Source organism: Dreissena polymorpha, chromosome 5 (genome assembly GCF_020536995.1).
Source record: "Dreissena polymorpha isolate Duluth1 chromosome 5, UMN_Dpol_1.0, whole genome shotgun sequence".
Taxonomy (NCBI): domain Eukaryota; kingdom Metazoa; phylum Mollusca; class Bivalvia; order Myida; family Dreissenidae; genus Dreissena; species Dreissena polymorpha.
In genome coordinates this window covers 28501457-28524754 of record NC_068359.1, presented here as the reverse complement: position 1 = coordinate 28524754, position 23298 = coordinate 28501457, and the positions used below count along the sequence as shown (strand labels likewise).

Below are 23298 nucleotides of genomic sequence, written 5' to 3'. Positions count from 1 at the left end.
TTTACAAAGGAAAGTTTTGAAACTTTTATTGTTTCATTGGTCATATTTTTTTTAATGCGCTATTAGTAACGTTTTCCATTCACTTTCCTAGAAAGTAAGGAAGCTTTAAATGTTTATTGTTCACCTTGTTTTCCTTAAGGAAATGCCTGTTCAGTTCAGACGACTGAGTCTTGATGTACTTCTCTAGCTCTTTCTGTTGAGTCCTACAGATGTCTCTTAGGACAGAGGCCTGTCCTACTGAGTCCACACTTACTGCAGGCAGGTGCTGCAAACTGTCTGCTACCCCTAAATCATCCAGTTATCAGTGCATTAAAAATAGGAATCACAATTCAAAAATGCATTTAAATTATTAGGAGACAACTTTCATTACATGGTGGTTTAATTTTCTCATAAATTGAAAATTCAAGGCAATAAATAAATATTACATGGTGGTTTAATTTTCTCGTAAATTGAAAATTCAAGGCAATAAATAAATTTATAATTATAACTGTGAACAAAGGTTTGTGATGATTTTAACTAGGAGAAATCGTGCATATACAAATATCATATAAGTTAGCAACACTTTTGGTTATATTGCTGAATAGTCAGTTGTGGGAAACTGACAAGACTGAAAAGGTCATTTAATAAATTTTCTAACAACTGCAATATTTGAAATAGTTTTGCTTACAATTACAAGAAAAAAAGTTAAATTAAAAAATGTGCCTGCACTGGGGTTTGAACCCGCGACCTCTATTAGCAAAAAGTAATGCATTACCACTATTCCAAGCATGCTTTTGAATGTGGAATGAAAGACGACGCAATTACGGTATTACATATAAGTGCCAAATTTTCCATCAGAGGCATTACAAACGCTTTATATTCCTTAAACCATTATTAATCAACAAACTCATTTTATCACCTTTTCTCTGTCAGGAGAATTATTTTGCTTGGTTGAATATAATGCCTACATTATTTTTTGAATCTATGACAATTGTTTTATTAAATCTTAATTTTATTCAGTCCCTTTATTAAATTTTACCGGTAGCCGAACATTTGAAATGATCACACTCAAATTATTTCCTTCTTTCAACTCCGGGAAACCATGCTAATGAAAGGTAAGTAGAATTTCTTTTAAAAATTACTTACACATGTCACTCATTTTTATGTTTGTTTTTTGTTTGAAAACGGATTGTAAGTCAATTGTGTTCATGACTTGAATACAAAACTTTAAAATTATTATTAATGCATGACTATGTCTGAAATATCTTCCATGAGCAATATCATCTGTTTAAAGAAGACGTGTTTATTGAATGTTATGAAAACAGAATTAATTTAATTACTGAGACACCACAAAATAAAATAAATGTATATTATCATAATAGCGAATGTGCTTAATAACACATAAAGGTTAACCACAGAAAATAACAGAGAATGCTTTGTAATGCTTATTCAAGAATGCTTTAACGGACGTGGTGTGCCACATCCGAAGATTGTACAAAAGGAAGTTAATATTTTTATTTTAATATCAAAGTCCCTAATAATAATATCCTTTGATCTCATTGCAAATATATTTCTTTAAACAATAACCAATTGTGTATTAGTGGTTTTTCTAAAAGAAATGAGGAAATATGGACACATGCGGTGGAAACTCTCCGAGTCCTAACTCCAAAAACTTCTTCCGAAACAGCGGTTGTGATCTGGTTTCAAAAGTGCATTTGTTCAGATAAGCATGACCTAGTTTTAGAGTACCATGCTGTTGATCAGAAGCTAAATGTTCTAATAACCTTTTAAAATTCGTTGCTCATGCTTTAGGTGCATGGTTAGAATTTGCGCTTGGAAAAAACCTTCGAGGTCTCGTTTCTGTCTCTCCAAGTCGTCTCGCAGCATCAAGAGTTCATCAGCCAACCTGCGGCAACCAAACACATCAATTAGTAGGCTTGTTAGGTTAAGACCTTTTTTATTTTAGAAAGCATGTAAAGGCTTAGGCTTATTGTGGCGCTACAGTCATTTTGTACCAGTACTTTGTGTCTTGGGAGAAAATTGTGAGAATGCCCCCAGAGTAAGGATTACACTTGGGACCTCCTGATCACTAAGCAGACACCATATCCACTATACCACTGAGACCTGTAGCAGGCTGACAGCTTAGTTGCCCAGAGAATTCTACAATAAATCAATGTTCCCAACACAAATATAGGACTTTTTATTGATTTTGTTTTAGGCAAAATCTTGGGATTTTCTTTTAAACTCTAGTTAAAAGGATAATATGAATTCATATTTTATCCCGGTAATTAAAGTAAGTTCAATCACCCAAACATCTCTTAAAAATATTTATGCTAATCAGTTTCAAATCACATATGCAGTCTGAGACCTGTACATAATCTAACTTCAAGTTTGATGCAAGCAAAGAGAACAAGAAATAATCAAAATAAAAGTTTTTAGTTTAAAAATCTGTTAACAGCACAATACTTAAGCCATAGCCCTAGCTGAGATGCCTTTTTAAAAAAAAAGTACCAGTAAATAACAAAATGTACCGCTTGTCCAAGTCTTGGGCGTGTCTCTGTGCGGTATACTTCACTTCCTGGATGTGTTTGTTGCCCTGTCTCTGGCAAGTCTCAAACTCCTTTGCCGACTGCAAATGTTCCTCACTCAAGTCCAACATTCTCTGAAATTGACATTAGTTGTTAGTTTATTTATTTGGATTGTTTGCTGTTTTCAACAGTATTTCAGTCATATCACGCAGTTAACCTCAGGTTTACCTACTCAGACTTTTCCTGGGTCATCTGGTTTACCAGTACTAAGTGCATATACTGTACTAATGCCAGTAACTCACAACTACCCTACTTGAATAAAAAGTTTTGTGGCCAATGCACACAAAAGTGATTTGGCACAGCTTGGAATCGAACCTAGGATTTGTGATCAAATTCTCTACAAACTGAGCTAACCAGACTTATACAATATTTAGGCAATGTTCAGTAGAGTAAGGTTTACCATTTAATTAACAACCAGCAAATTGTTAATGCTAATACAAACAGCTGAGGCTTAATAATGCAGCTGCATATTCACCTGCATTAATCAAAATTGCAGAATTTAAAACACATGTTCTTTGTCAAATTCCCTTTTTTGTCAAATAACTTAAAAAAACAGAACAAGTTACGACTAGCTGTAAATTGCAGTGCTCAACTCTTTCCCTCTCAGAAGCAAAGTGAAAATGGCTATGTGCAAACAGCATAAAACCAGAACAGCCTGCAAGTAACTCGCAGTCTGTTCAGGTTTTATGATGTTTGCTGCTCATCAGTATCTAAGGGTTGGAAATGAAGCCTTTAAAACTGAAATCTATTAAGAAAGGTCTTTAATTAAATTAAATTTTCTGAAGGGCTAAAAATGTGTCAAAATACGTATTTAAGTGGTAAAGGGTTAAGTTATTAAAACATTTGTTCCCTTCACTGTACAGTAACATTGCGTAAACAAACTTTTATCATATACAAATCACTGTCACTGCCATCAATGCCAAAAGAAACCTGCATATTTTCCCTTTTTAAAAGATACAAAAATTGTATTTGTATTTACAGTGTTTGTCATGTTTAATGATGTTTTTGATGTAAAACAAGACATGTTTCTTCTAAAGTTCATTTAATAAATTTTAGTACTATAACAAAGGCAATATTATCCAATTGTCAGACACACTGTGGGCAATTATTTTAAGTTGTAATAAGCTCTGATAGGCTAATATGCACACAAGTTGGAGATTAAACATGGTTAACAGAAGCATAATAGCAGAAGATCAATTTACCTGAAGTTTCTTTTCAGCCTGTGTTTGTTGTTGCAGGAACAAACCTTTAACGGCTTCCAAAGAGCTAGAAAGGCTTTCCATAGCTGAGGAGTTCAGCTGATCTTTCTGCTGAATAAGTTCTCGAATATGCTCATCTTTCTACAACGACAAATTGTTTGGTGTCTGAAGTTTTTTTGCTTACAATAATCCTCTCATTGACATTTTTTATTGAGAACACAATTGATATAAATGGGTGTAAATCTTTCACATAATTGTAAGGTACCCCCTTGTTGGCTACTTTGTCATATTATATTCAATTATATTACCTCTATATAGAGGCAGATATTAAAACAATGCTTAGTATTCCCACTGTGTTAAGATCAATATTTTTTTCGGAATAGTTAAGATAAACACATATGCAATGCTAGCTTTTTTTCATATATGCTTTCAAAACAAGAGTTTACTCGCAAAGATACGCATAGTTGAAGATTGCGTTACTATGAACAACATTAAAGTGATATAATGGGCATCTAACAGTTTATAGGTGTCTATCGCAACCGTTGTTTTTTTTGTGTGTTTTCACTTCATATACACTTATATTTGTTAATGCAGCATCAACATACTAAAACAATATCCCGGAAAGAGAAAAATAATGCATTTGAATATCAAAAGTACTTTCGTTTGACAACTGATCACGCATGTACAATGTGAACCTAAATTTAGTTTTAGTGCAGATTCGTTTATACGACACAAAGACACCTTTTTGTTTTACGGATCATTTCGGCTTACAGGACTGGGTGGGTCACGTAAAATATATAATATAAAATATATATTTTTATAAACAACTGGTAGCAAGATGAGTTGCAGATAATTGGTCAGTAACCACATTTTAACTTACTCTTTTGACCTGTTAATTTTCTTCAGCTGAATTCAACAGTAAAAAATGCCCATAATATCACTTTAATAAAACACATTTTACATTATTATTAGAAGTCTTTTAAGCAATCTGGCTGTGATCAAAATCGCCAAAATTTTGTCTTCCAAAATTTTGCCCAAGTTTGATGATGATATGATTAAAACTAGTTGAGTTTATGGGTTAACACAGCAATTTGTTTTACCAAATTGGGAAAAGTACTGGCGCTGTCCATATTGGGAAAATAAGAGTGAAAAACAATGAAATTTGGAAATTTCGTTTTGTGGAATCTTTAGATTAGGAATAATGGGTCCTTTAATTGCTGTATACTTACTTGCACAAACCAATTTAAATATTCTTACTTTTGTTTGAAATGTTCCCCTTGAGTGCTCAGTTTAATTGTTCACAGGCAGATAACGCGCTTTCAAATGAAATTGAGGCAACTTGATCACCTTTTTGAAATGTTTTTTAGACGGTTTTAGGGAATTTGGTAATTTTTCCTCAATTGGAAAAGTGTTAACAGGTACTTCATGAAGAAGAAGCTGGGACAAGTTAATTTTGTAGAATAAATTTTTATGATTCCGTCAGGCAAAAATTCATAAGTGCCTCATGTGCCAAAGCTGGACAAGCAGGATAAGGAGCTTGGCTGAGATAATATGTCGACAAACAATATCACCAAGTTTCATTATGATTTACTTTAAACTATTTGAGCAAGAGATGGAAAGGTTGAATTGACCTGACTTTATAACTTTATGAATCTTATTCGAGAAATTATGCCCATGAACATGGCTAGCTGTCTGGTTGGTACATGCGTTTCACACCTAAATCTTGTGCTGGGATATCCTTGCATAATGCAGCCTCAGGCACAGAAGGACCTCATTAACTTCCAAATGCACACATGCCCACAAACATTATCACTGTGTTTTACTAACTGATTCAAACTGTCTGAACTGAAGAGCGGAAAAGGCAAATTTTGCAATTTTTTTTTAAAGTCAAAGGCCATAATTCTTAAGTGATTTAAGCAAACTGTGTCAAGATATTACTAGTATGTCCATAAGCATTCTCGCCAAGTTTCATGATGATTAAATTACACTGTCTGAGTTATTGAGCGGACATGATTATCCAGGAGGCCCCCCACAAGCAGCCCTCCAGAGGTGTTCCCATATCATGTTTTTTTAAAATACAATCACATGTAAAGAAATTGCACACTTCAATAAGATTTTTACAACAAATTAGAGTAGCATTAGTAAAAGTTTGCATAGCAGTACTTCAGTACATTCCATTTAAAACATTTTTACTAATATTGCTATATTTTCTATGTCAACAATGATACCCAGCAACAACTATTTATTATTTTAAAGTATACAAATAAATAATTTGCTAAAACAAGACATTTGGGTTATATACATAATCATTTTCTTATAAAGTATTGAAAGATATTGGTCCTTTTAAAAATATAATAGTGTATCAGTTTTTGACATGTCCTTCAGATTCAAAACCTCTAACCAAGTATCTGCAATAGCCAAAATATATAACCCGTATGTACTTTGTACAGTAGTCACTTCTCAACTGATGTAAAAATGTGTGTTTTTTTAAAGACAGGTTTCATATAACAATGAGCAGAGCTTTAATATAATAATGTTAGACATTTGATAAATAGTTCAGTGTAAACAATAATTGTGCAAAGAGTTTCTTAAAGAATAAAAATAAATAAATAGTTAATTCAATTTGTTATAAAGAAAAAAGTAAAAAAAAATACTGCAGTGACTCAACAAACTTTAAACTTTAAACAGAACATGATACCATCTCAATTTCCTTTTTGAGAGCGTTGATCTGAGCCATGTGTTCGTTCTTCTCATCTTTCTGCAGGGCCTTCAGGATTCTTGTGCTAGACTCTTCAAGCCTCTCTGTCACTTAACAGCATTGATATGTATTTACATGTGAGCCTCGCTCTGGGAAAATGGGGCTTAATGCATTGGCTAATCCAAGATTAGCCTGTGCAGTCTGGTACAACACATTCCACCTAGACTGTTTTTTTGTTTAGAAGAAACTTTCTGCAAATGAACATTTCCACAAAAGCAGGCAGTGTCATCCCTAATAAGCCTGCGTGGACTACACAGGCTAATCTGGGAAGATACTTTATGCACATGATTTAAGCCCCATTCTCCCAGATCATAAAAGTAAATAGCACTGTCATGAAAACTATATTAACATTCATTTTCATTTCAAGGCAGACACCATATAGCTAATTGGTTTTTGAGGGTAATTTTCTAGAACAGTAAGGCACTTAAAGTAGAATAATGTAGTTCCATTATCAATTCAGCCACAGGGAAAGCAATTATAAGGCATTAAACACATGCACAATCTACAGTAACAATTGTTGATATTTATTAAATAACATGTCCTGTGAAATGACCAGCTTGTCCTGAAAAACAAGAAACCGTCGGTGACGGGTGATGCTCCCCAAAGTGTTTTTTTGTAACAATATTGCCCTATATATTCAGATAAAAGGTAACGTCTTGAGGGGCATAACTTCGGACAAAATAATACGATGGATGGTTTAGCAACTTAAAAATTTCAAAGGGCCATAACTCTCTAAATAAATCATCTAACTAGAACCCACAAATAACATGCGGATCTCCTCAAGGTAGTTAAGCTTCCCATAAAGCTTCATTGAATTCCAGTCAGTAGTTGGGGAGAAATAGCCCGGACAAGAATTGCACTATATGTACAGTTTATAGAAAATTTCAAAGGGCCATAATTCTGTGTAAAATCATCCGACGAGAACCGGCTGATAATATGCACATCTCCTCTTGGTAGTGAAGCTTCCCATAAAGTTTCATTGAATTCCGGTCATTAGTTGCTGAGAAATAGCCCGGACAAGAATTGCACTATATGTACAGTTAATGGAAAATTTCAAAGGGCCATAACTCTGTGAAAAATCATCCGACCAGAACCGGCTGATAATATGCACATGTCCTCTTGGTAGTGAAGCTTCCCGTAAAGTTTCATTGAATTCCGGTCATTAGTTGCTGAGAAATAGTCGGACAAGAATTGCACTATATGTACAGTTAATGGAAAATTTCAAAGGGCCATAACTCTGTGAAAATCATCCGACCAGAACCCGCTGATAATATTCTCATCTTCTCTTGGTAGTTAAGCTTCCCATAAAGTTTCATTGAATTCCGGTCATTAGTTGCTGAGAAATAGCCCAGACAAAAATTGTGCACGGACGGACAGACGCACACAACCGGCTGATAATATGCACATCTCCTCTTGGTAGTGAAGCTTCCCATAAAGTTTCATTGAATTCCGGTCATTAGTTGCTGAGAAATAGCCCGGACAAGAATTGCACTATATGTACAGTTAATGGAAAATTTCAAAGGGCCATAACTCTGTGAAAAATCATCCGACCAGAACTGGCTGATTATATGCACATGTCCTCTTGGTAGTGAAGCTTCCCGTAAAGTTTCATTGAATTCCGGTCATTAGTTGCTGAGAAATAGCCCGGACAAGAATTGCACTATATGTACAGTTAATGGAAAATTTCAAAGGGCCATAACTCTGTGAAAAATCATCCGACCAGAACCCGCTGATAATATTTTCATCTTCTCTTGGTAGTAAAGCTTCCCATAAAGTTTCATTGAATTCCGGTCATTAGTCGCTGAGAAATAGCCCAGACAAAAATTGTGCACGGACGGACAGACGCACACACACACACGCACGGACAGACGAAGCGGCGACTATATGCTCCCCCCAAAATAAATTTTAGGGCAGCATAAAAAATCATACATTATGAGCAAAATTTGTCATGTCCAATCATCCCTTTTGGGCATTCTACCATTTTATAAAAACAACACATAACATTTTTCGTTTGTGATTTTAAAATGAGCACATGGTGATGTTTGTGATTTTTAGATGCGATGAATAGAAATTAATGCCTTTAGGCAGGAGTTGCAAACAAATCTCGGATCCATCTATTGCTTTTGAGACATGCTCATTACTAACTGTAACACCTTTTAAGTTAAACCTATTTATTGTAGCTTGATTGCATCAAAAGCCTCAGACTTATTGAAACCCTCTTGAGTCTGTTTGCTGGGTCTTGACAATACTTGGTGTCTTTGGAGGGAATCTAAAGAACGCTCCCACACCCTGAACAATATGTAAATCATAATAATATATTTGCTCTGAAAAATTGTATTCAGAATTAAACAAAAATAATAAAATACCTTACATGATTTGATTGAATTTTTTAGGCATTCGCTGTTAAAGTCTTCGGATGTCTTCAAAGTGCTGAGATTATGCTTCACCTGAAGAGCAACAATAACATCATTATGAAAAAGATTTTAAAAAGCAATCAATTTGCTTTCATAACTGACTTCTGGGTTTTAATAACTAGGACCCATTTACCAAAGTGACATTCAATTGGATTTGTAGACCATCTTTTTAGTAGACAGATCACTAACAAATTTGGCCATTAACTCTTGATACCCAGTAATCATAAATAAATATCCCTGGTCCAATCACCACCTCACCACCATTATCACTATATTGTTATTAACTGATAACCAACCATTAAAATATAAAGTCATGCCAAAACAATGTTTCCAAAACGTTTTCAGTACATTTTCTAACAGTTCAAAAGATACCATATCCACTTTTGGAAAGATAATCCAAATCTAAAAGCATACATTACCTCATCTGAACATTCCTTCACTATGTTAACAATGCTGTTCAGCATATCTCTGAAATATGAAATAAGGGAGTCCACAGGCTGAAGTCAAAAGGATACAGTAGGCTACAATGGTAATAATGGCATTTTAATAACAAACATTATGATAGACCTTTAAATCCCATTCCCATTTGTATTGCTTAATAATTTCGCAATATTTATTTATTATGTATCTATCGACCAAGGCAACTTATAAAGTTACTCGATAATGGAAAAATGAAAAAGTTCTACAAGTATTATGCAGATATTTTGTGTTCATAGTTTTATTAATTTAATTTCAAAACTGTTTATTTTCAAAGACACATTTTGTCAATAAATTTCTACCAGTTTTAACTTTGGTTTGGCAATTTTCTTTTCTATGTCAGGGGTGGCGAAATCTAAAAAAAACTATACTTGTCCACGGACAACCATTTAGGAAATTTTACTGGTCCGTTTCCGAACTACACTTGTCTGTTAATGATTATATAAATTATCAAAGTGTGTCAAATTACTAACACGGTCTCATTTAGTTGTCACATAAGTTTTAACTTTCTGTCAGAAACTGTGAAGTAGACTCAAGAAGTTCCATCATAATCTAATACAATTAAAAAAACGCTCCATTTTTTCTGTTTAAGTCGTCTGAAATAACACGTTAGACAGTGAGTTCATTATCTTAATCCTATACTTTCATTTCTGTCTGATTGTAAAAATAAAGAAACCAGTCTGTACACTATCTAACATTCGGGTCGAATGTTGAAAATTCAGACGGGTTCCTTTTTTGTGGGCCGGTTAACTCCATATTTTTGCTTTATTGCTACAAAAATAGCAATGACAATGTAATCTCGTGTCAACATTCAGTTTTGTTAAACGTAATTATGGCTTATGTTTTTTTGTATTTCTCGACCCAATTTTTTTAACAACTGGTTGTCCAAGGACAACTTAATAGAAAAAAAATCAGTTGCCCAGACAAGCAAATGTACAACTCAGGCTACTTGGACATTTTGTTTCGCCACCCCTGTATGTACCCTCACAACTATTCTTAAAAAGGCCTTTTCACGTTATGGTAAAATGACAAAAAAAAAATGTTTCAGATTCGCAAATTTTCGTTGAAATTATGCTATTTGTGAGGAAACAGTAATACTGATCATTTACCATGCTCTAAAATATCCATCATATGCATCTTTTGACGATTTAAAAACCTGTAAATTAAAAAAACATTGCAACACAAAACAATTGAAAAATTTGGAGAGTTCTGTTGTTGTTGTTATATTTTGAGATACTACAAGGATTGCTTATATGAAGTATAAAATAAATCACTTATTGTATGAGCACGGATAGCGGAGTGGTCTAAGCGAATGACTTTTACTCCAGGGATCAATGGTTCCAGCCCAGTTGATAGTTAACTTTTTTTCTTCTTGAATTTAATTCTGGTTTGTTTTTAAATGGAGCTTTTAAGATCCAATGTTTACATTTATCAATATAAAGTATTATATGACAAACTTCAATACATGCCATAATCTGTGCAAAGGCCCTTTTTAATATCAATTGCTGAAACATTCATGCAGCTTTTTGTCCTTATATAATGAACTAATGTAATAATATAACAGACATATTATTGCTATTTAGAATTATTTGTATGAATAAAAGGTAGTACCTGTCATCCCTTTCTTTTGCTCTTGCTTTCTGGATGCTTAATTGTTGCTGAGAATTGGAGTTGCTAAAATCTACAGATTTGACCGTTTGAGGAATAGATATTGTGTTATTTTGACTGTTTTGGCTACGAGCATGACCTCGAAACAACGCAGGCTTGGATATATACTTTTCATATTGTTGGCGATGTCCCTAGTAGAAAAAAAAATAAGAAGAAACAATGAGTTAAATCAAATAATTTCCATGAATAGCAGATTAACAAAGTTTATTAATGTTCAGTTTCAAATTCATGGTACATTACTAATGACAAACAATTGCAAAAATAATGTTACTCTGCAGGAAAGTAAATATTGTAGAACAATCAAATGTTATCCAACAACAAACACATTTAACAAGGTTTGAATCATTAATTGACATTAACAATCAGATGTTAAAAGCATCCAACAAAATATTAAATGTGAAGCAATAATTTACAAATTTGGGAAATAAACTTTACACTGTGTGAAAAAATCATTTTAACTTATGTTCTGGCAGTCATTGAAACATATGGAAAACACCACCACGTAACTATAAACAGCAGTACCTCTGTGGAAGGTCTGGCAGGAATGTCTTCAGGCTGCGAGAAGAAATCTTGTGACTGCCCTTGTGAGTTTGACAGCTCAAACTGTGTAAACTGGGCATTCTGAAGCTGTGAAAAGTCAGTCTGGAACCCGGTATCACCAGCAAAACTAAAATGCACATGTAAAATGTCTTCTTAAGTAGTTATCGGTATAAAGTAACAAAAGTGATCTTGGCAACCAACGCAAATTTAAAACAATATTATTCACTGTCAAAAACCATGTTTTTTTTTCTCCAATAAAAGGCAATGGAAGACTAAAACCATGCAAATACACACAAAATAAAACGTCAGTTGCACCAGCAGGAGAAACCTTATTATAGCACATGGTCTTATGGAAATTCCTAAGTGTTACAGCGTGTTTAAGGTAGCGCACCTCTAATGGGCACATATCCAAATATAATCTAATTAATTATTTTCTTAATCAGCATCATTTCACTGAACTACATGCAAATTTGTAAGTAGGCTTTCCATGCTTTTTAAAAAAAAATACCGTTTTTTTCAAAACCACCCTACGCTCAGCTTTTGTACAGTTTATTTTCACCCCTGGGGTATATAAAAGTTCCATAATTCATTCAAATTTCCAAATATGGGCATGCTGTTGGTGTGTATAGATGCAGTAAAGGTGTTTAAAATTTAAACAAGATGAAATAAGTATTCTTTTACAGACATTTATTATTAACAAATGTTTATCTAAGGTAAATTATAAAATCATACAAGAGTTCCGCGGTCGGAGATGACCGCATTGAAGCCGGATTTTTGATTTAAATGACAGGAAAGTACCTTTCGTGTTTTTGTCAATGCAATACTTAAATTACTGAAATATTGTTCAAAGGTCAAAATGAAATGTAAGTACTTTTCAAGGCATGAGCAAACCTTGTGTTATGTTTAGAATTTTAACATTTTTACATTCAAGGTCACGGTGACCTTGACCTTAAAATGACCAGTGGTCATCTACTAGTTCTGGCCAACCTTCATATCAAGTTTGAAGACTCTAGGTCTAAGCATACCAAAGTATTAACAACTTTAACATATTTACATCCAAGGTCACAGTGACCTCGACCTTCAAATGAATGACCTTGAAATGACCAGTGGTCATCTAAGTGTGCTTGCAAACCTTTACGTCAAGTTTGAGATTCTAGGTCCAAGCATACCAAAGTTACAACAATTTTAACATTTTAACATTTAAGTTCACAGTGACCTTGACCTTCAAATGAATGACATTGAAATGAATGACCTTGAAATGACCAGTGGTCATCTAAGTGTGCTTGCAAACCTTTACGTCAAGTTTGAGATTCTAGGTCCAAGCATACCAAAGTTATAACAATTTTAACATTTTAACATTGAAGGTCACAGTGACCTTGACCTTCAAATGAATGACATTGAAATGAGCAGTGGTGATCTTCTAGTACTGGCCAACCTTTATGTCAAGTTTGAAGACTCTAGGTACAAGCATACCAAAGTTATAACATGGAATAAGAACTTTAACATTTTTACCTACCAAAGTTATAAGAACTTTAACATTTTTACATTCAAGGTCACAGTGACCTTGACCTTAGAATGAATGACCTTGAAATGACCAGTGGTCATCTAAGTGTGCTTGCAAACCTTCATGTCAAGTTTGAAGACTCTATGTCCAAGCATACCAAAGTTATAACAATTTTAACATTTTAACATTTAAGGTCACAGTGACCTTGACCTTCAAATGAATGACATTGAAATGACCAGTGGTCATCTTCTAGTACTGGCCAATCTTTATTTCAAGTTTGAAGACTCTAGGTACAAGCATACCAAAGTAATAACATGAAATAAGAACTTTAACATTTTTACATTCAAGGTCACAGTGACCTTGACCTTCAAATGAATGACCTTGAAATGTCCAGTGGTTACTTACTAGTTCTGGCCAACCTTCATGTCAAGTTTCAAGACTCTAGGTCCAAGCATACCAAAGTTATAACAACTTTAACATTTTTACATTCAAGGTCACAGTGACCTTGACCTTCAAATGAATGACCTTGAAATGTCCAGTGGTTACTTACTAGTTCTGGCCAACCTTCATGTCAAGTTTCAAGACTCTAGGTCCAAGCATACCAAAGTTATAACAACTTTAACATTTTTATATTGAAGGTCACAGTGACCTTCACCTTCAAATGAATGACCTTGAAATGACCAGTGGTCATCTGTTAATCCTGGCCAACCTTCATGTCAAGTTTGAAGACTCTAGGTCCAAGCATACCAAAGTTATACCATGAAATAAGAACTTTAACATTTTTACATTCAAGGTCACAGTGACCTTGACCTTCAAATGAATGACCTTGAAATGACCAGTGGTTACTAACTAGTTATGGCCAACCTTCATGTCAAGTTTCAAGACTCTAGGTCCAAGCATACCAAAGTTATAACAACTTTAACATTTTTTATATTGAAGGTCACAGTGACCTTGATCTTCAAATGAATGACCTTGAAATGACCAGTGGTCATCTGTTAATCCTGGCCAACCTTCATGTCAAGTTTGAAGACTCTAGGTCCAAGCATACCAAAGTTATACCATGAAATAAGAACTTTAACATTTTCGAGCTCGCCGCCACCCCGCCCGCCCGCCCGACAACATCAATCTATAAGCCGAGATTTTTTCGAAAAAAATCCGGCTAAAAATTCAAAATAGTATCATTTAAGTTATATTTTAAACATAGTTTTTATAGAAACACTATATACAGCAAAAATACCAAGAAATAGACAGATTTACCGTTTACTTTTTGAAATAATAACAAAAATGCAACATGCATCATTCGTATTTTCAGCAGTAAATCACCCAATTTAGCCATAACGTTGTTTTAATTTTAAAAATTGAAGGATGTGCATAAAAATTTCAACATATTAAACAAAAAACATAGCATATATGCTACATTAAATCAAATTATGTTAGAAAAGAAATAAAACGTGTCGCAAAAAGTATGCGATGTCGGCAGGATTCGAACCTGCACGGGAAGATCCCAAAAGATTTGTAGTCCATCGCCTTAACCACTAGGCCACGACAACTTCAAATTTGTGCAAGCTTAAATTAAATATTCTTAAGTAAACAGGTAAAAAGGCTCGCCAATCTATGAAGAAATCGCGAAATCGTATTTTTCAGATGATATTTGGATCAAAGGCAATATTTATTGTGAAAATAATGTATTCTAAAGGAATTACGTAAACATATAACAAAATTCGAACTTTGTAAAAAATATAATGCATCTCTCGGAAATAACCGATCATTGAAGATCCGCAATGATCGTAAAATAAATCGCGGGAAATCATTAGAGGTGCGCTACCTTAACCCGCAAATTACATCCACTAAGGGCATTGTTTACCTGGTATCGAGACGTCACATCCGAAAAGCTAGAGTACTTGATAAAAATAAGCATTAGGCCATCAAAACTTCGTAATTCTATTCACTGAACATATTTTTACAAACTGAAACAGTAATTGAACTTTTTTTTTTAACTTCCATTTACAATTTACAGGGTGCAGAATGAACAGGGTTTCCCAGTTTACACACGGGCTGGACAGAATGTAAACACACTGTTAAGAAGATTATTTTTGCAAACATCATTCTCAAGTTATTGAAATACATTTGCAAGCATTTTTAGTTCCTAAACTCTAAAGGACAGTTTTTCTTTCAGTTTCTGCCGATATCTTAAGGTATAAGAATATATCCTTGAATAAGTCTGAAATCGTTGACAAAATTTCACGTTGCACGAAGGATAACCATGTACAATGAATGCAGTTAAGATACAGAATTTTTTAACAAGAACACAGCTTATTAAATAATTCCTATGTATTTCACATTGCCATAAACAGCATAAAAATCTGTCTTTTATGCAGAAGTTGAAATTCTTAAGAAAAATAATTCTAAAAAGTTATTTGAAATAAAACACCACTTACTGTTCTGTACACATCCATTTAAGTTAAAAGGGGGAAACCCACAAAGTCCTGTGATCCTGCATCCTGATTTAACAAGTTTCTGTTTTGTCGGTCAATCTTCTTTGAACAGCATTGACATGTTAAAGGGCTCAAAAATTGCAAAAACACAAAAGTTTGCAATTTGTACAAATAAAATTTTGGCATATATGTTACTTTTTAAATATTTGATCAAATTAGCATCCAATCCGGACGGGTTATACCTACTGAACATGTGTATATCATTATGTTACATATTTTGTGATGTTCATGCACAGATTGTTCCACGCAACATGTTCTGAGAATTGGGAAAAAGCAAAAGAATTTTCTTTAAAATAAATCAAAAACATGAAAGTGTTTTGTTTACACAAGCGCAGTTGTCTGCATCACTTTGCCAGAGCTCCAGATAAGGGTTGTACAGCCGTAAATACGCCTTTTTCATGAAGATTTACACATTTATTTTTATAAACTGGACGTACAATTACGACATTAATATCCATTTTACGAAAAAAATCTGGCCGTACCGATACGTCTGCGTCAGCGCGGCGTGATTAGTTGGTCTCTAACCTAACGGCGCTTTTCGTTAATTTAAATTACCGAAAAGTTGTAGACTGGGTTCATATAAAATTGTCTATTCTGTCGCGTGATTTCCTGTAACTTGTAAATCCGTCAAAAACGATATGTCTGTGCGCAATTAAATGCCGGCTTAACCGAAAGCGGCTCAAAACAACACTTTGTTGTCATATAATGACTACATACGGTGTCTTCTAACCATCCTGACATTAAATCTGTAAACCCAGAAAAAGACATTGTCGCCCCGATATTAAATGATTTGATTGCATCGGTGGCGTAAAACGTTAGAAAACACGATGGGAAACGGATGAGACAGTGAAATAAGTGTTTATTTACTTAGCTTACTAGTTGGCTTGTGTTTTCTTGTCAACAAAAATGAAGAAATAGTATTAGTCATGAGTTTTAATGTGTAGTTGTATTAGCATCATAATTCAGAATGGAAAACCTAATACAGTAACTGTTTAAGAAGCTACATATATTTATTCTAATTGCTGCAAATGTTTCTGTAAAGTCAGTTATACACCCTTCAATATCCAAGAACACGGGTAGTACAGTATTACCTGTATTTTTGGATATGGTAGTACAGGTACTAATTGATTTTATGCGTTACTCCTTTTCTTTCTGTCAGTGGAAGTACTGTTACTAATTTCACAAATCCATATCTGGGGCTCTGCTTTGCAATTTATGTGGAAGTTCAATGAAGAGGACTGAAACAATTGCATGAAATAGGGGTTCAATAATATTTGGAATAGTGCAGTTGGAAGTAAGATTTTGAAATGCAATTATACCTGTTTTTCCTCATTAAAGTTGTGTCTGTATTAATGTTCAAGCGTAGTAATGTTATTGAAACAAAATACTCGGATGCATGCGGGTGACGTCATCAAGAGAGCCGCGTTCATCATGTAAACAAAGATAAAAATTAGACTCGCTCGATATCAGGGATTAGTACGGTACATATAATATGTTAAAGGAAACAAAATTTTAAGTTTACTTGGCCTATTGTCTATTTCAATAAAGTCAGTGATTCATTTTGATGTGCGTCCTGCGTGCCAGACGCACGTTTTTTTTCTGGGGACGCATCATTCTCAAACATGTGTGTACTCGGGACTCATTGTTTAAAAAGTCCGATTTTCAACATCGTCAAAGTTGTACATGATACCGAGTTCGATTCGTGGAGATAAGCGAAACACATGTTAACACCGTTTTGAAAAGTAGAACGAAAGTAACATTACTACATTCAGAATGTAATACGCGTATTTTGATTGGATGAAATATATCAATTATCCAATCAGTTACGGCGTTTTATTAAAAGTTCATTGGACGTTTAATTTGCTGTCCCGGATGGTAAACAAAGAAAATGCCAACCAAAAAGGTTTTCAAAATTGATCCTCAACAATTAAAACTCGCTCAGTGTGTAGATATTTATTGATAACGCAGCCTCGATGTTAAACATGTGGTTTAATGTGAAGAATAAACGGCGGAAAACACGTTTTGTGTTCGTCTGTTGTGAGCGCAGACAGTTATATTGTAAAGCGATGTTATTATACTATTCTTGATTAATTGATCATTGTTGTTTTTTCTAAAGTGACAATTAAAAATGTGCAAGTTCTGAAATAAATAGCATCTTTTATTTTTATACGGTACATACATAATAGTGATACAGATCGTACAGCATTCCGTCCTATGTAACGTAGAATGTTAGTACATATAACAACACAGGCTTCTGCTGTTCATACTGCAGGATGTGAGAGGGGTTTTTATGTACAGAATAAGGTCTTGACCAAATTCAGGAACACTTTAACTGTAGGGAACCAAGACAAACTTATGAGAGTGAAGTTGTGCAATTTTGTCAGGAATGAATTTATGGAAAATGCTCTCCCTGTTTGAAGAAAAAACAAGGCGAGAAGGCTATACACCTTAAATACAGTATGAGTGTTGTTACACTAAATCTGTATTGAAGGTGTAAACCTTTTGACCAAAGCAGAAATTTTCTTTTGTCACACTGTTTGAAAGGGATAATTTTGACCAAAAAATTATAAACACTAGTCATCCAATTTATCAAAACTGTAGTCAGTCCAAATTGTTAAATAAGTTAAAAGTTCTCTGTTTAAGATGTTATAAGTTTCACTGTTTGTTATTTAAGTAAAACAAATAAAGATTTTACTTGCTATAAACCTATTTCTTTTTTAAGCTGTAAAATTGCATAAAAGAGCCCCTGGCTAAGGCGTATCATGTTAAGTAATTATTTGTAACGAATTTACAAAGACACAATCTGGGACCCATTGTTTTCAGTTTGGACCCATTGTTTCAAAATATGCGAGTCCCTGGGACTCATTGATGTAGATTTCAAAATGAATCACTGTAAAGTACTCTCCTTTTCAATGCGACATCATGATACTAAGTCAACCATGCAAGTAGTTCTGGCTACCATAACTTTAAATGTTGCTTTTTATGATTTTTGACTGACGCGACTTTATAGTTATGGACCGAACTCATTAAGAAAGTCAACCAGAATATCCCAAAACGTTGACAGTTAACAAAGACCGGTCCAAAACAGCTTTTAAATGCAGTTATTGGCCCAAATCAACCACTTGATTGGAAAGATTGACCTTTTCACATTTAATTGATATATTCTTTCTCAAAATACTATCTTAAATATTAAAAATTTATCTATTCTGCTCTTACATATCGAGAAAAACAGCCATTTGACAAACTTTCTTGAAATGCGAATCTCCCGAGATTAAAGGTCATATGACGTCATTTCTATTTTTAGTAAAATACCATGTGCTCAAGTGATTTCAAATTCAGAATGACATTTCCCGGTATTTTAGATTATTCTGGCTTGTTTTGTTAACAAATTGTAGTGTAAATACAAACTCGAAGTAAATATTATTTAAAACTACTCGATTCACATTAAAATCAGTTTTATAATCCACCAGACGTATGTTGTTAATCACAAATAATAGATTTCAGAAAACAAAAGCAATGTTCACAATTTCAGCATAAAATGTCAAGGTCTATCCGAAAGTATCCAAATGAAAACTCGTCACGTGACAAAGCGACAATGGTGTCAAAATTGTGAATTTCAGACTGATGAGAGTTATTTTCGTCTATTGTAAGATGCATTTGAAACATTTGAACCTTAAAATATTCCTCGATGCAGTAATTTATATTCATTCACCAATATATGTAGAAATGTATCCAAGAAAATGAGCATTCTTTGATTTATAGCGTGACATAAATATGTTACGACTCTGGTTGACTTTCGATACGGGGTTGGCTTCAGCGTACAGGTTCGTCAATACTATTTAAACTGTACGCTGAAGTTTCTTTAGTCTCATTTATAAGACGCGCAAAGAATTTAGAGATACTTATTATATGGGCTAAATTCTTTGGAACGTCTCATCGTTGAAGGACTTTTTTTGTGGTGGAAACTAGAAAGTTTAAATTTTCATCAATTTGCGTAAAATTGCAAAATAACATTACCAACTCATTCAGTTTTAATTCAAAAGTTCATTTTTACATCAAATATCGTCGATTCGAAGTTAGAAAGGCATAAATTCTTCAGTTAAACGTCTGCTTAAATCGCAAAACAATCACTGACCTGTAGCCATGTCATGAAACTGATTTAAATATGAACCAATCAGAAGAAGGCATTACGGTGTAACGTGTACGCGTACTTTTATTTAACATGAGCTTTTAACACCGACTTTTACATAACTATATCTAGTATGCTAAACTTTGTCGATTTAATAAGCATATGTTCAAAACAGATATGGTGCAGTTTCTATTCACTGTTCTAAGTTTCAGGAAGTGTTTATGCATGTCTTTTTCGCACCTCTGTCTGTGTTGTTTTATGTACTTACTTTCTACGTAACAAAGGACGGTATACTGTACGATCTGTATCAATATTATTTATGTTCAGTATAAAAATAAAAGATGTAATTTATTTCAGAACTTTTTAATTGTCAATTTAGAAAAAAAAACAATGCTAAATTAATCCAGAAAAGTATAACATCGGTTTACTATGTAACGAGCTGCACCACAACAGACGAACGCAAACTGTATTTTACGCTATTTATTCTTCCACTTTAAACCAGATGCTTTACATCGAGGTCGTGTTATCGATTTATATCTACACAGCGAGCGAATCGAGAGATATTGAAAAATTGAATAGTGGTTGGATTTTAATTGCTCAGGCGTGCAAAATTCAAAGTGTCATTACATAATTTTTACGGAACATTATCGAGAAATGAATTATCTACACAGGTATGTAAATATTATTGCAATCCGTTGTTATTAAGTGTCTTATATCGGGGCTTGAATGTTGCGCACAAAATCCTTGCGCAACAATATAGACAAAGAACAAAAAATTCCCACCACATAATTGGTCTTTCACCCTTTGAACGCTCCAAATATTACCCATATAAAAAGTAGCTTAATATTTAAGAGCGTCAAAAATTTGGACTAAAGTTTCTTTAGCTACCATGCAAGTAGTGAAAATCAGAATGATATCGCTGTGTGTGGAACTAACGGCCTCTCCAGATTAAAGTAAACATGCTGTAAATCAACAAATCTTACATGGATTTTACGGGAATTAATTAATCTTTCAACGTTTATACTTGTTTGTTGTATTGTTTGCATAAATACATAATTTTTCACTCGCTTTTCGGTCACCAGACACCAGAGCCAGAGGATTATAACATTTTGACTTATACCTATTGGCACTGCTTTTCCTGGCAAATAATGGCATTGTCAAAGTCCAAATAATTAAAATCACAATATGTAGAAGGTAAACACTTGCTCCTCTTTTTCTGAATGCATATAATTTACGTGGTTCAAGGCAAGCGGAAACGAAGATGCAGACGACAAAATGTCAGAATAATTCGAGAACTAGAAAAGGCTACACACCAGTAACGAAGCGACACTTGCGCCAACTGGTCCCCGCATTTAGACACACATTAAAAAAACTACAATCCAGATTCAATGCTAGGATGCATATTATATTATTGTAGTTTTAATGTATGTTCAATATTCATTTTGGAATAGCAATTTTGTGTTTGTCCGTACACATCTTGATAGGTATAATTAAAACAATCCGACGCCTATCGTTACTGTATACGACAGTACCGACAACACACAAATGTACGTTTTATATCGACGAAATGGTACAGAAAAGAAGCTTAGAAGCTTAATGTCAAATTGAGTTTTCGGTAAACTGTTCCAGTAGTAGTTGTAAATCATGTCGATGTTTCATACTTTGATTTACGATCCGTTACAGTGTTCACTTTCAACACATACTAAACTAGTGTGTACATTGTTTAAACATATGTTTATGACTTCGGTAAGAAATGCTTAAAAAAGGCCAACAAATTAAACAGCAGTTTTTAATACGACGAACCTTCATATGGAATCTATTTGCGTTTAATTCTAATCTGGAGCTAAGGATAGCTCTTAAAATGTGTGAGGTCCTAAAGTGTATGTGAGTGTGTCGTAGTTTGTTAAAAGAAATTTTCGTGAGTGATTGATTCAATTATTATTAAGCCCGTTGTTGCAAGAACAGCTGCACACACTGCACACTTTTGGTATTTGTTGTTGGTTAAATTGAAAAATGTACGTTAACAAAAATCTGATATCTGTATAAACTGATTCTATTAAAACAAAATGTGTGCAGTAATCTATAGTTAACATAATTTCTTAATTTAATACATTAAATATCTTTATAATAATAAGAGCTTAGTTACATCACAAACGTCTACGTCTCTGGTAAAATACACAACAGAAGCCACCGAACAGGTAAATGTTGTCGGCGTAAAACAGGATCTCCATTAGCTCCATTAACCTAGCTTAAATACGTTTAAGTTATGTCAGGATGTAAATATTAGTTTTTTTAACATTTTCTGAGACCATACCAAAATTTGACGAACTCAAAACTGAAATAACTTGCATAATCAACACATGTCCCTCTATCTTCATATCGAATTTTATCAACTAAGAATTTTTTTCCTGATATGTCGCCGGATCCAGAAATTACTTTTCACTTATATCTGTAACCATAACAACCACACTTTCGTCTTACAAAAAAAACTATATCAAAACAAACAAACAACAAAAAACTAACAAACACACAAACAGACTGAAAATGCGTTCATATTCTGTGCAAAGTTTTATATCCTCATTCCGAGATGCATTGACCTCTTTTTGAGTAATCGCAGGATCTAGATTGTTTGGATAGCCAGCCGGACGGACGTACAAACAGACAGGCGAAATAATCCACATACTTACTATATGACCTTATATCTCCATACCCAGTTTCATCAACTGAGCTTAAGTACGGGTTGAGTTTTCACAGGGGCCAGATTTTGTGTTCAATCATTTCACCATAATTTGTTTCTTACAGAGCAACTGAAAGAAATGTATTATCCATATTTAGCCCCCAATCCAAATACTTATTTTCATCAATCTTGCTTACGTATAGTTGATTTTATTTTTCACATATTTATGTAACCTTGGCATATGGTAGCACAGCTGAAAAGCAAACTCAGTGTTTATGTCTGACGGAAAAAACAACAACACGAAATAACTTATTTAAAAAACAAAGCTTAAGTAAACCTTGATTTATCTCAGGATCGAAATTCGGAGGGAAACACGTGAACATGGACCCACGCATGCACTGACGGAACTAGGGTTAACCTTTAACCCCCCCCCCACGCATGCACTGACGGAACTAGGGTTAACCTTTAACCCTTCCCCCGGTTACACCGTTGGACGAGTTATGAAATGCATGTCTTAGTCAGATACATTATGAATTGTCTTTTTAATATAAATGCGTTAAAAATATTTGAATGTTTATGACGATAAGTTGAATTACGTATGTTATGTCACATTGTATTACTGTACAATATTACACATGTTTTTGAATTGGTGTTTTATGTGGGAGTAATCTATGCTTTGTTAATATTGTTTGTATCTATGGAACTATAAATAAAACGCTTGATTGAATGCATTTTATATGTTCATGTTTGAATCTATGACATTTTGTTGAAAAAGGTCGTTTTCCCAACTGTCAGCATCTTCCTTTACTTAGCTTAATAATTATGTTGACCTTCATGCCCTTAATTTTTTGTCAAACCCTTAACAATACG

General features: G+C 33.9%; 1 protein-coding gene and 1 non-coding gene across 5 annotated transcripts in view; both read right to left on the bottom strand.

Moving 5' to 3' along the window:
• The window catches only part of LOC127882128 (uncharacterized), a 34176-nt gene extending 13126 nt beyond the window's left edge, over positions 1-21050 (bottom strand). The window contains exons 1-10 of one of the 4 annotated variants that reach the window (XR_008050416.1): positions 20872-21050; positions 11606-11750; positions 11027-11214; positions 9358-9406; positions 8896-8971; positions 6465-6574; positions 3770-3907; positions 2511-2641; positions 1764-1885; positions 125-285 (exon numbers count right to left, since the gene is read on the bottom strand). Coding sequence is in view for 2 of the 4 variants with exons in the window: in XM_052430589.1 (XP_052286549.1) it covers positions 125-285; positions 1764-1885; positions 2511-2641; positions 3770-3907; positions 6465-6574; positions 8896-8971; positions 9358-9406; positions 11027-11214; positions 11606-11750; positions 20872-20906 (1155 nt within the window). In the remaining 2 variants the exon portion in view is untranslated. Of the gene's footprint in view, positions 1-124; positions 286-1763; positions 1886-2510; positions 2642-3769; positions 3908-6464; positions 6575-8895; positions 8972-9357; positions 9407-11026; positions 11215-11605; positions 11751-15565; positions 15670-20871 lie in introns of those variants that run through there. The other 3 variants (XR_008050415.1, XM_052430589.1, XM_052430590.1) reach the window with 3 other exon arrangements.
• Trnac-aca (transfer RNA cysteine (anticodon ACA)) lies at positions 14596-14677 on the bottom strand. Its single transcript has one exon. It is a non-coding gene; the product is annotated as a tRNA-Cys (tRNA).
• Positions 21051-23298: the final 2248 nt, after the last annotated feature.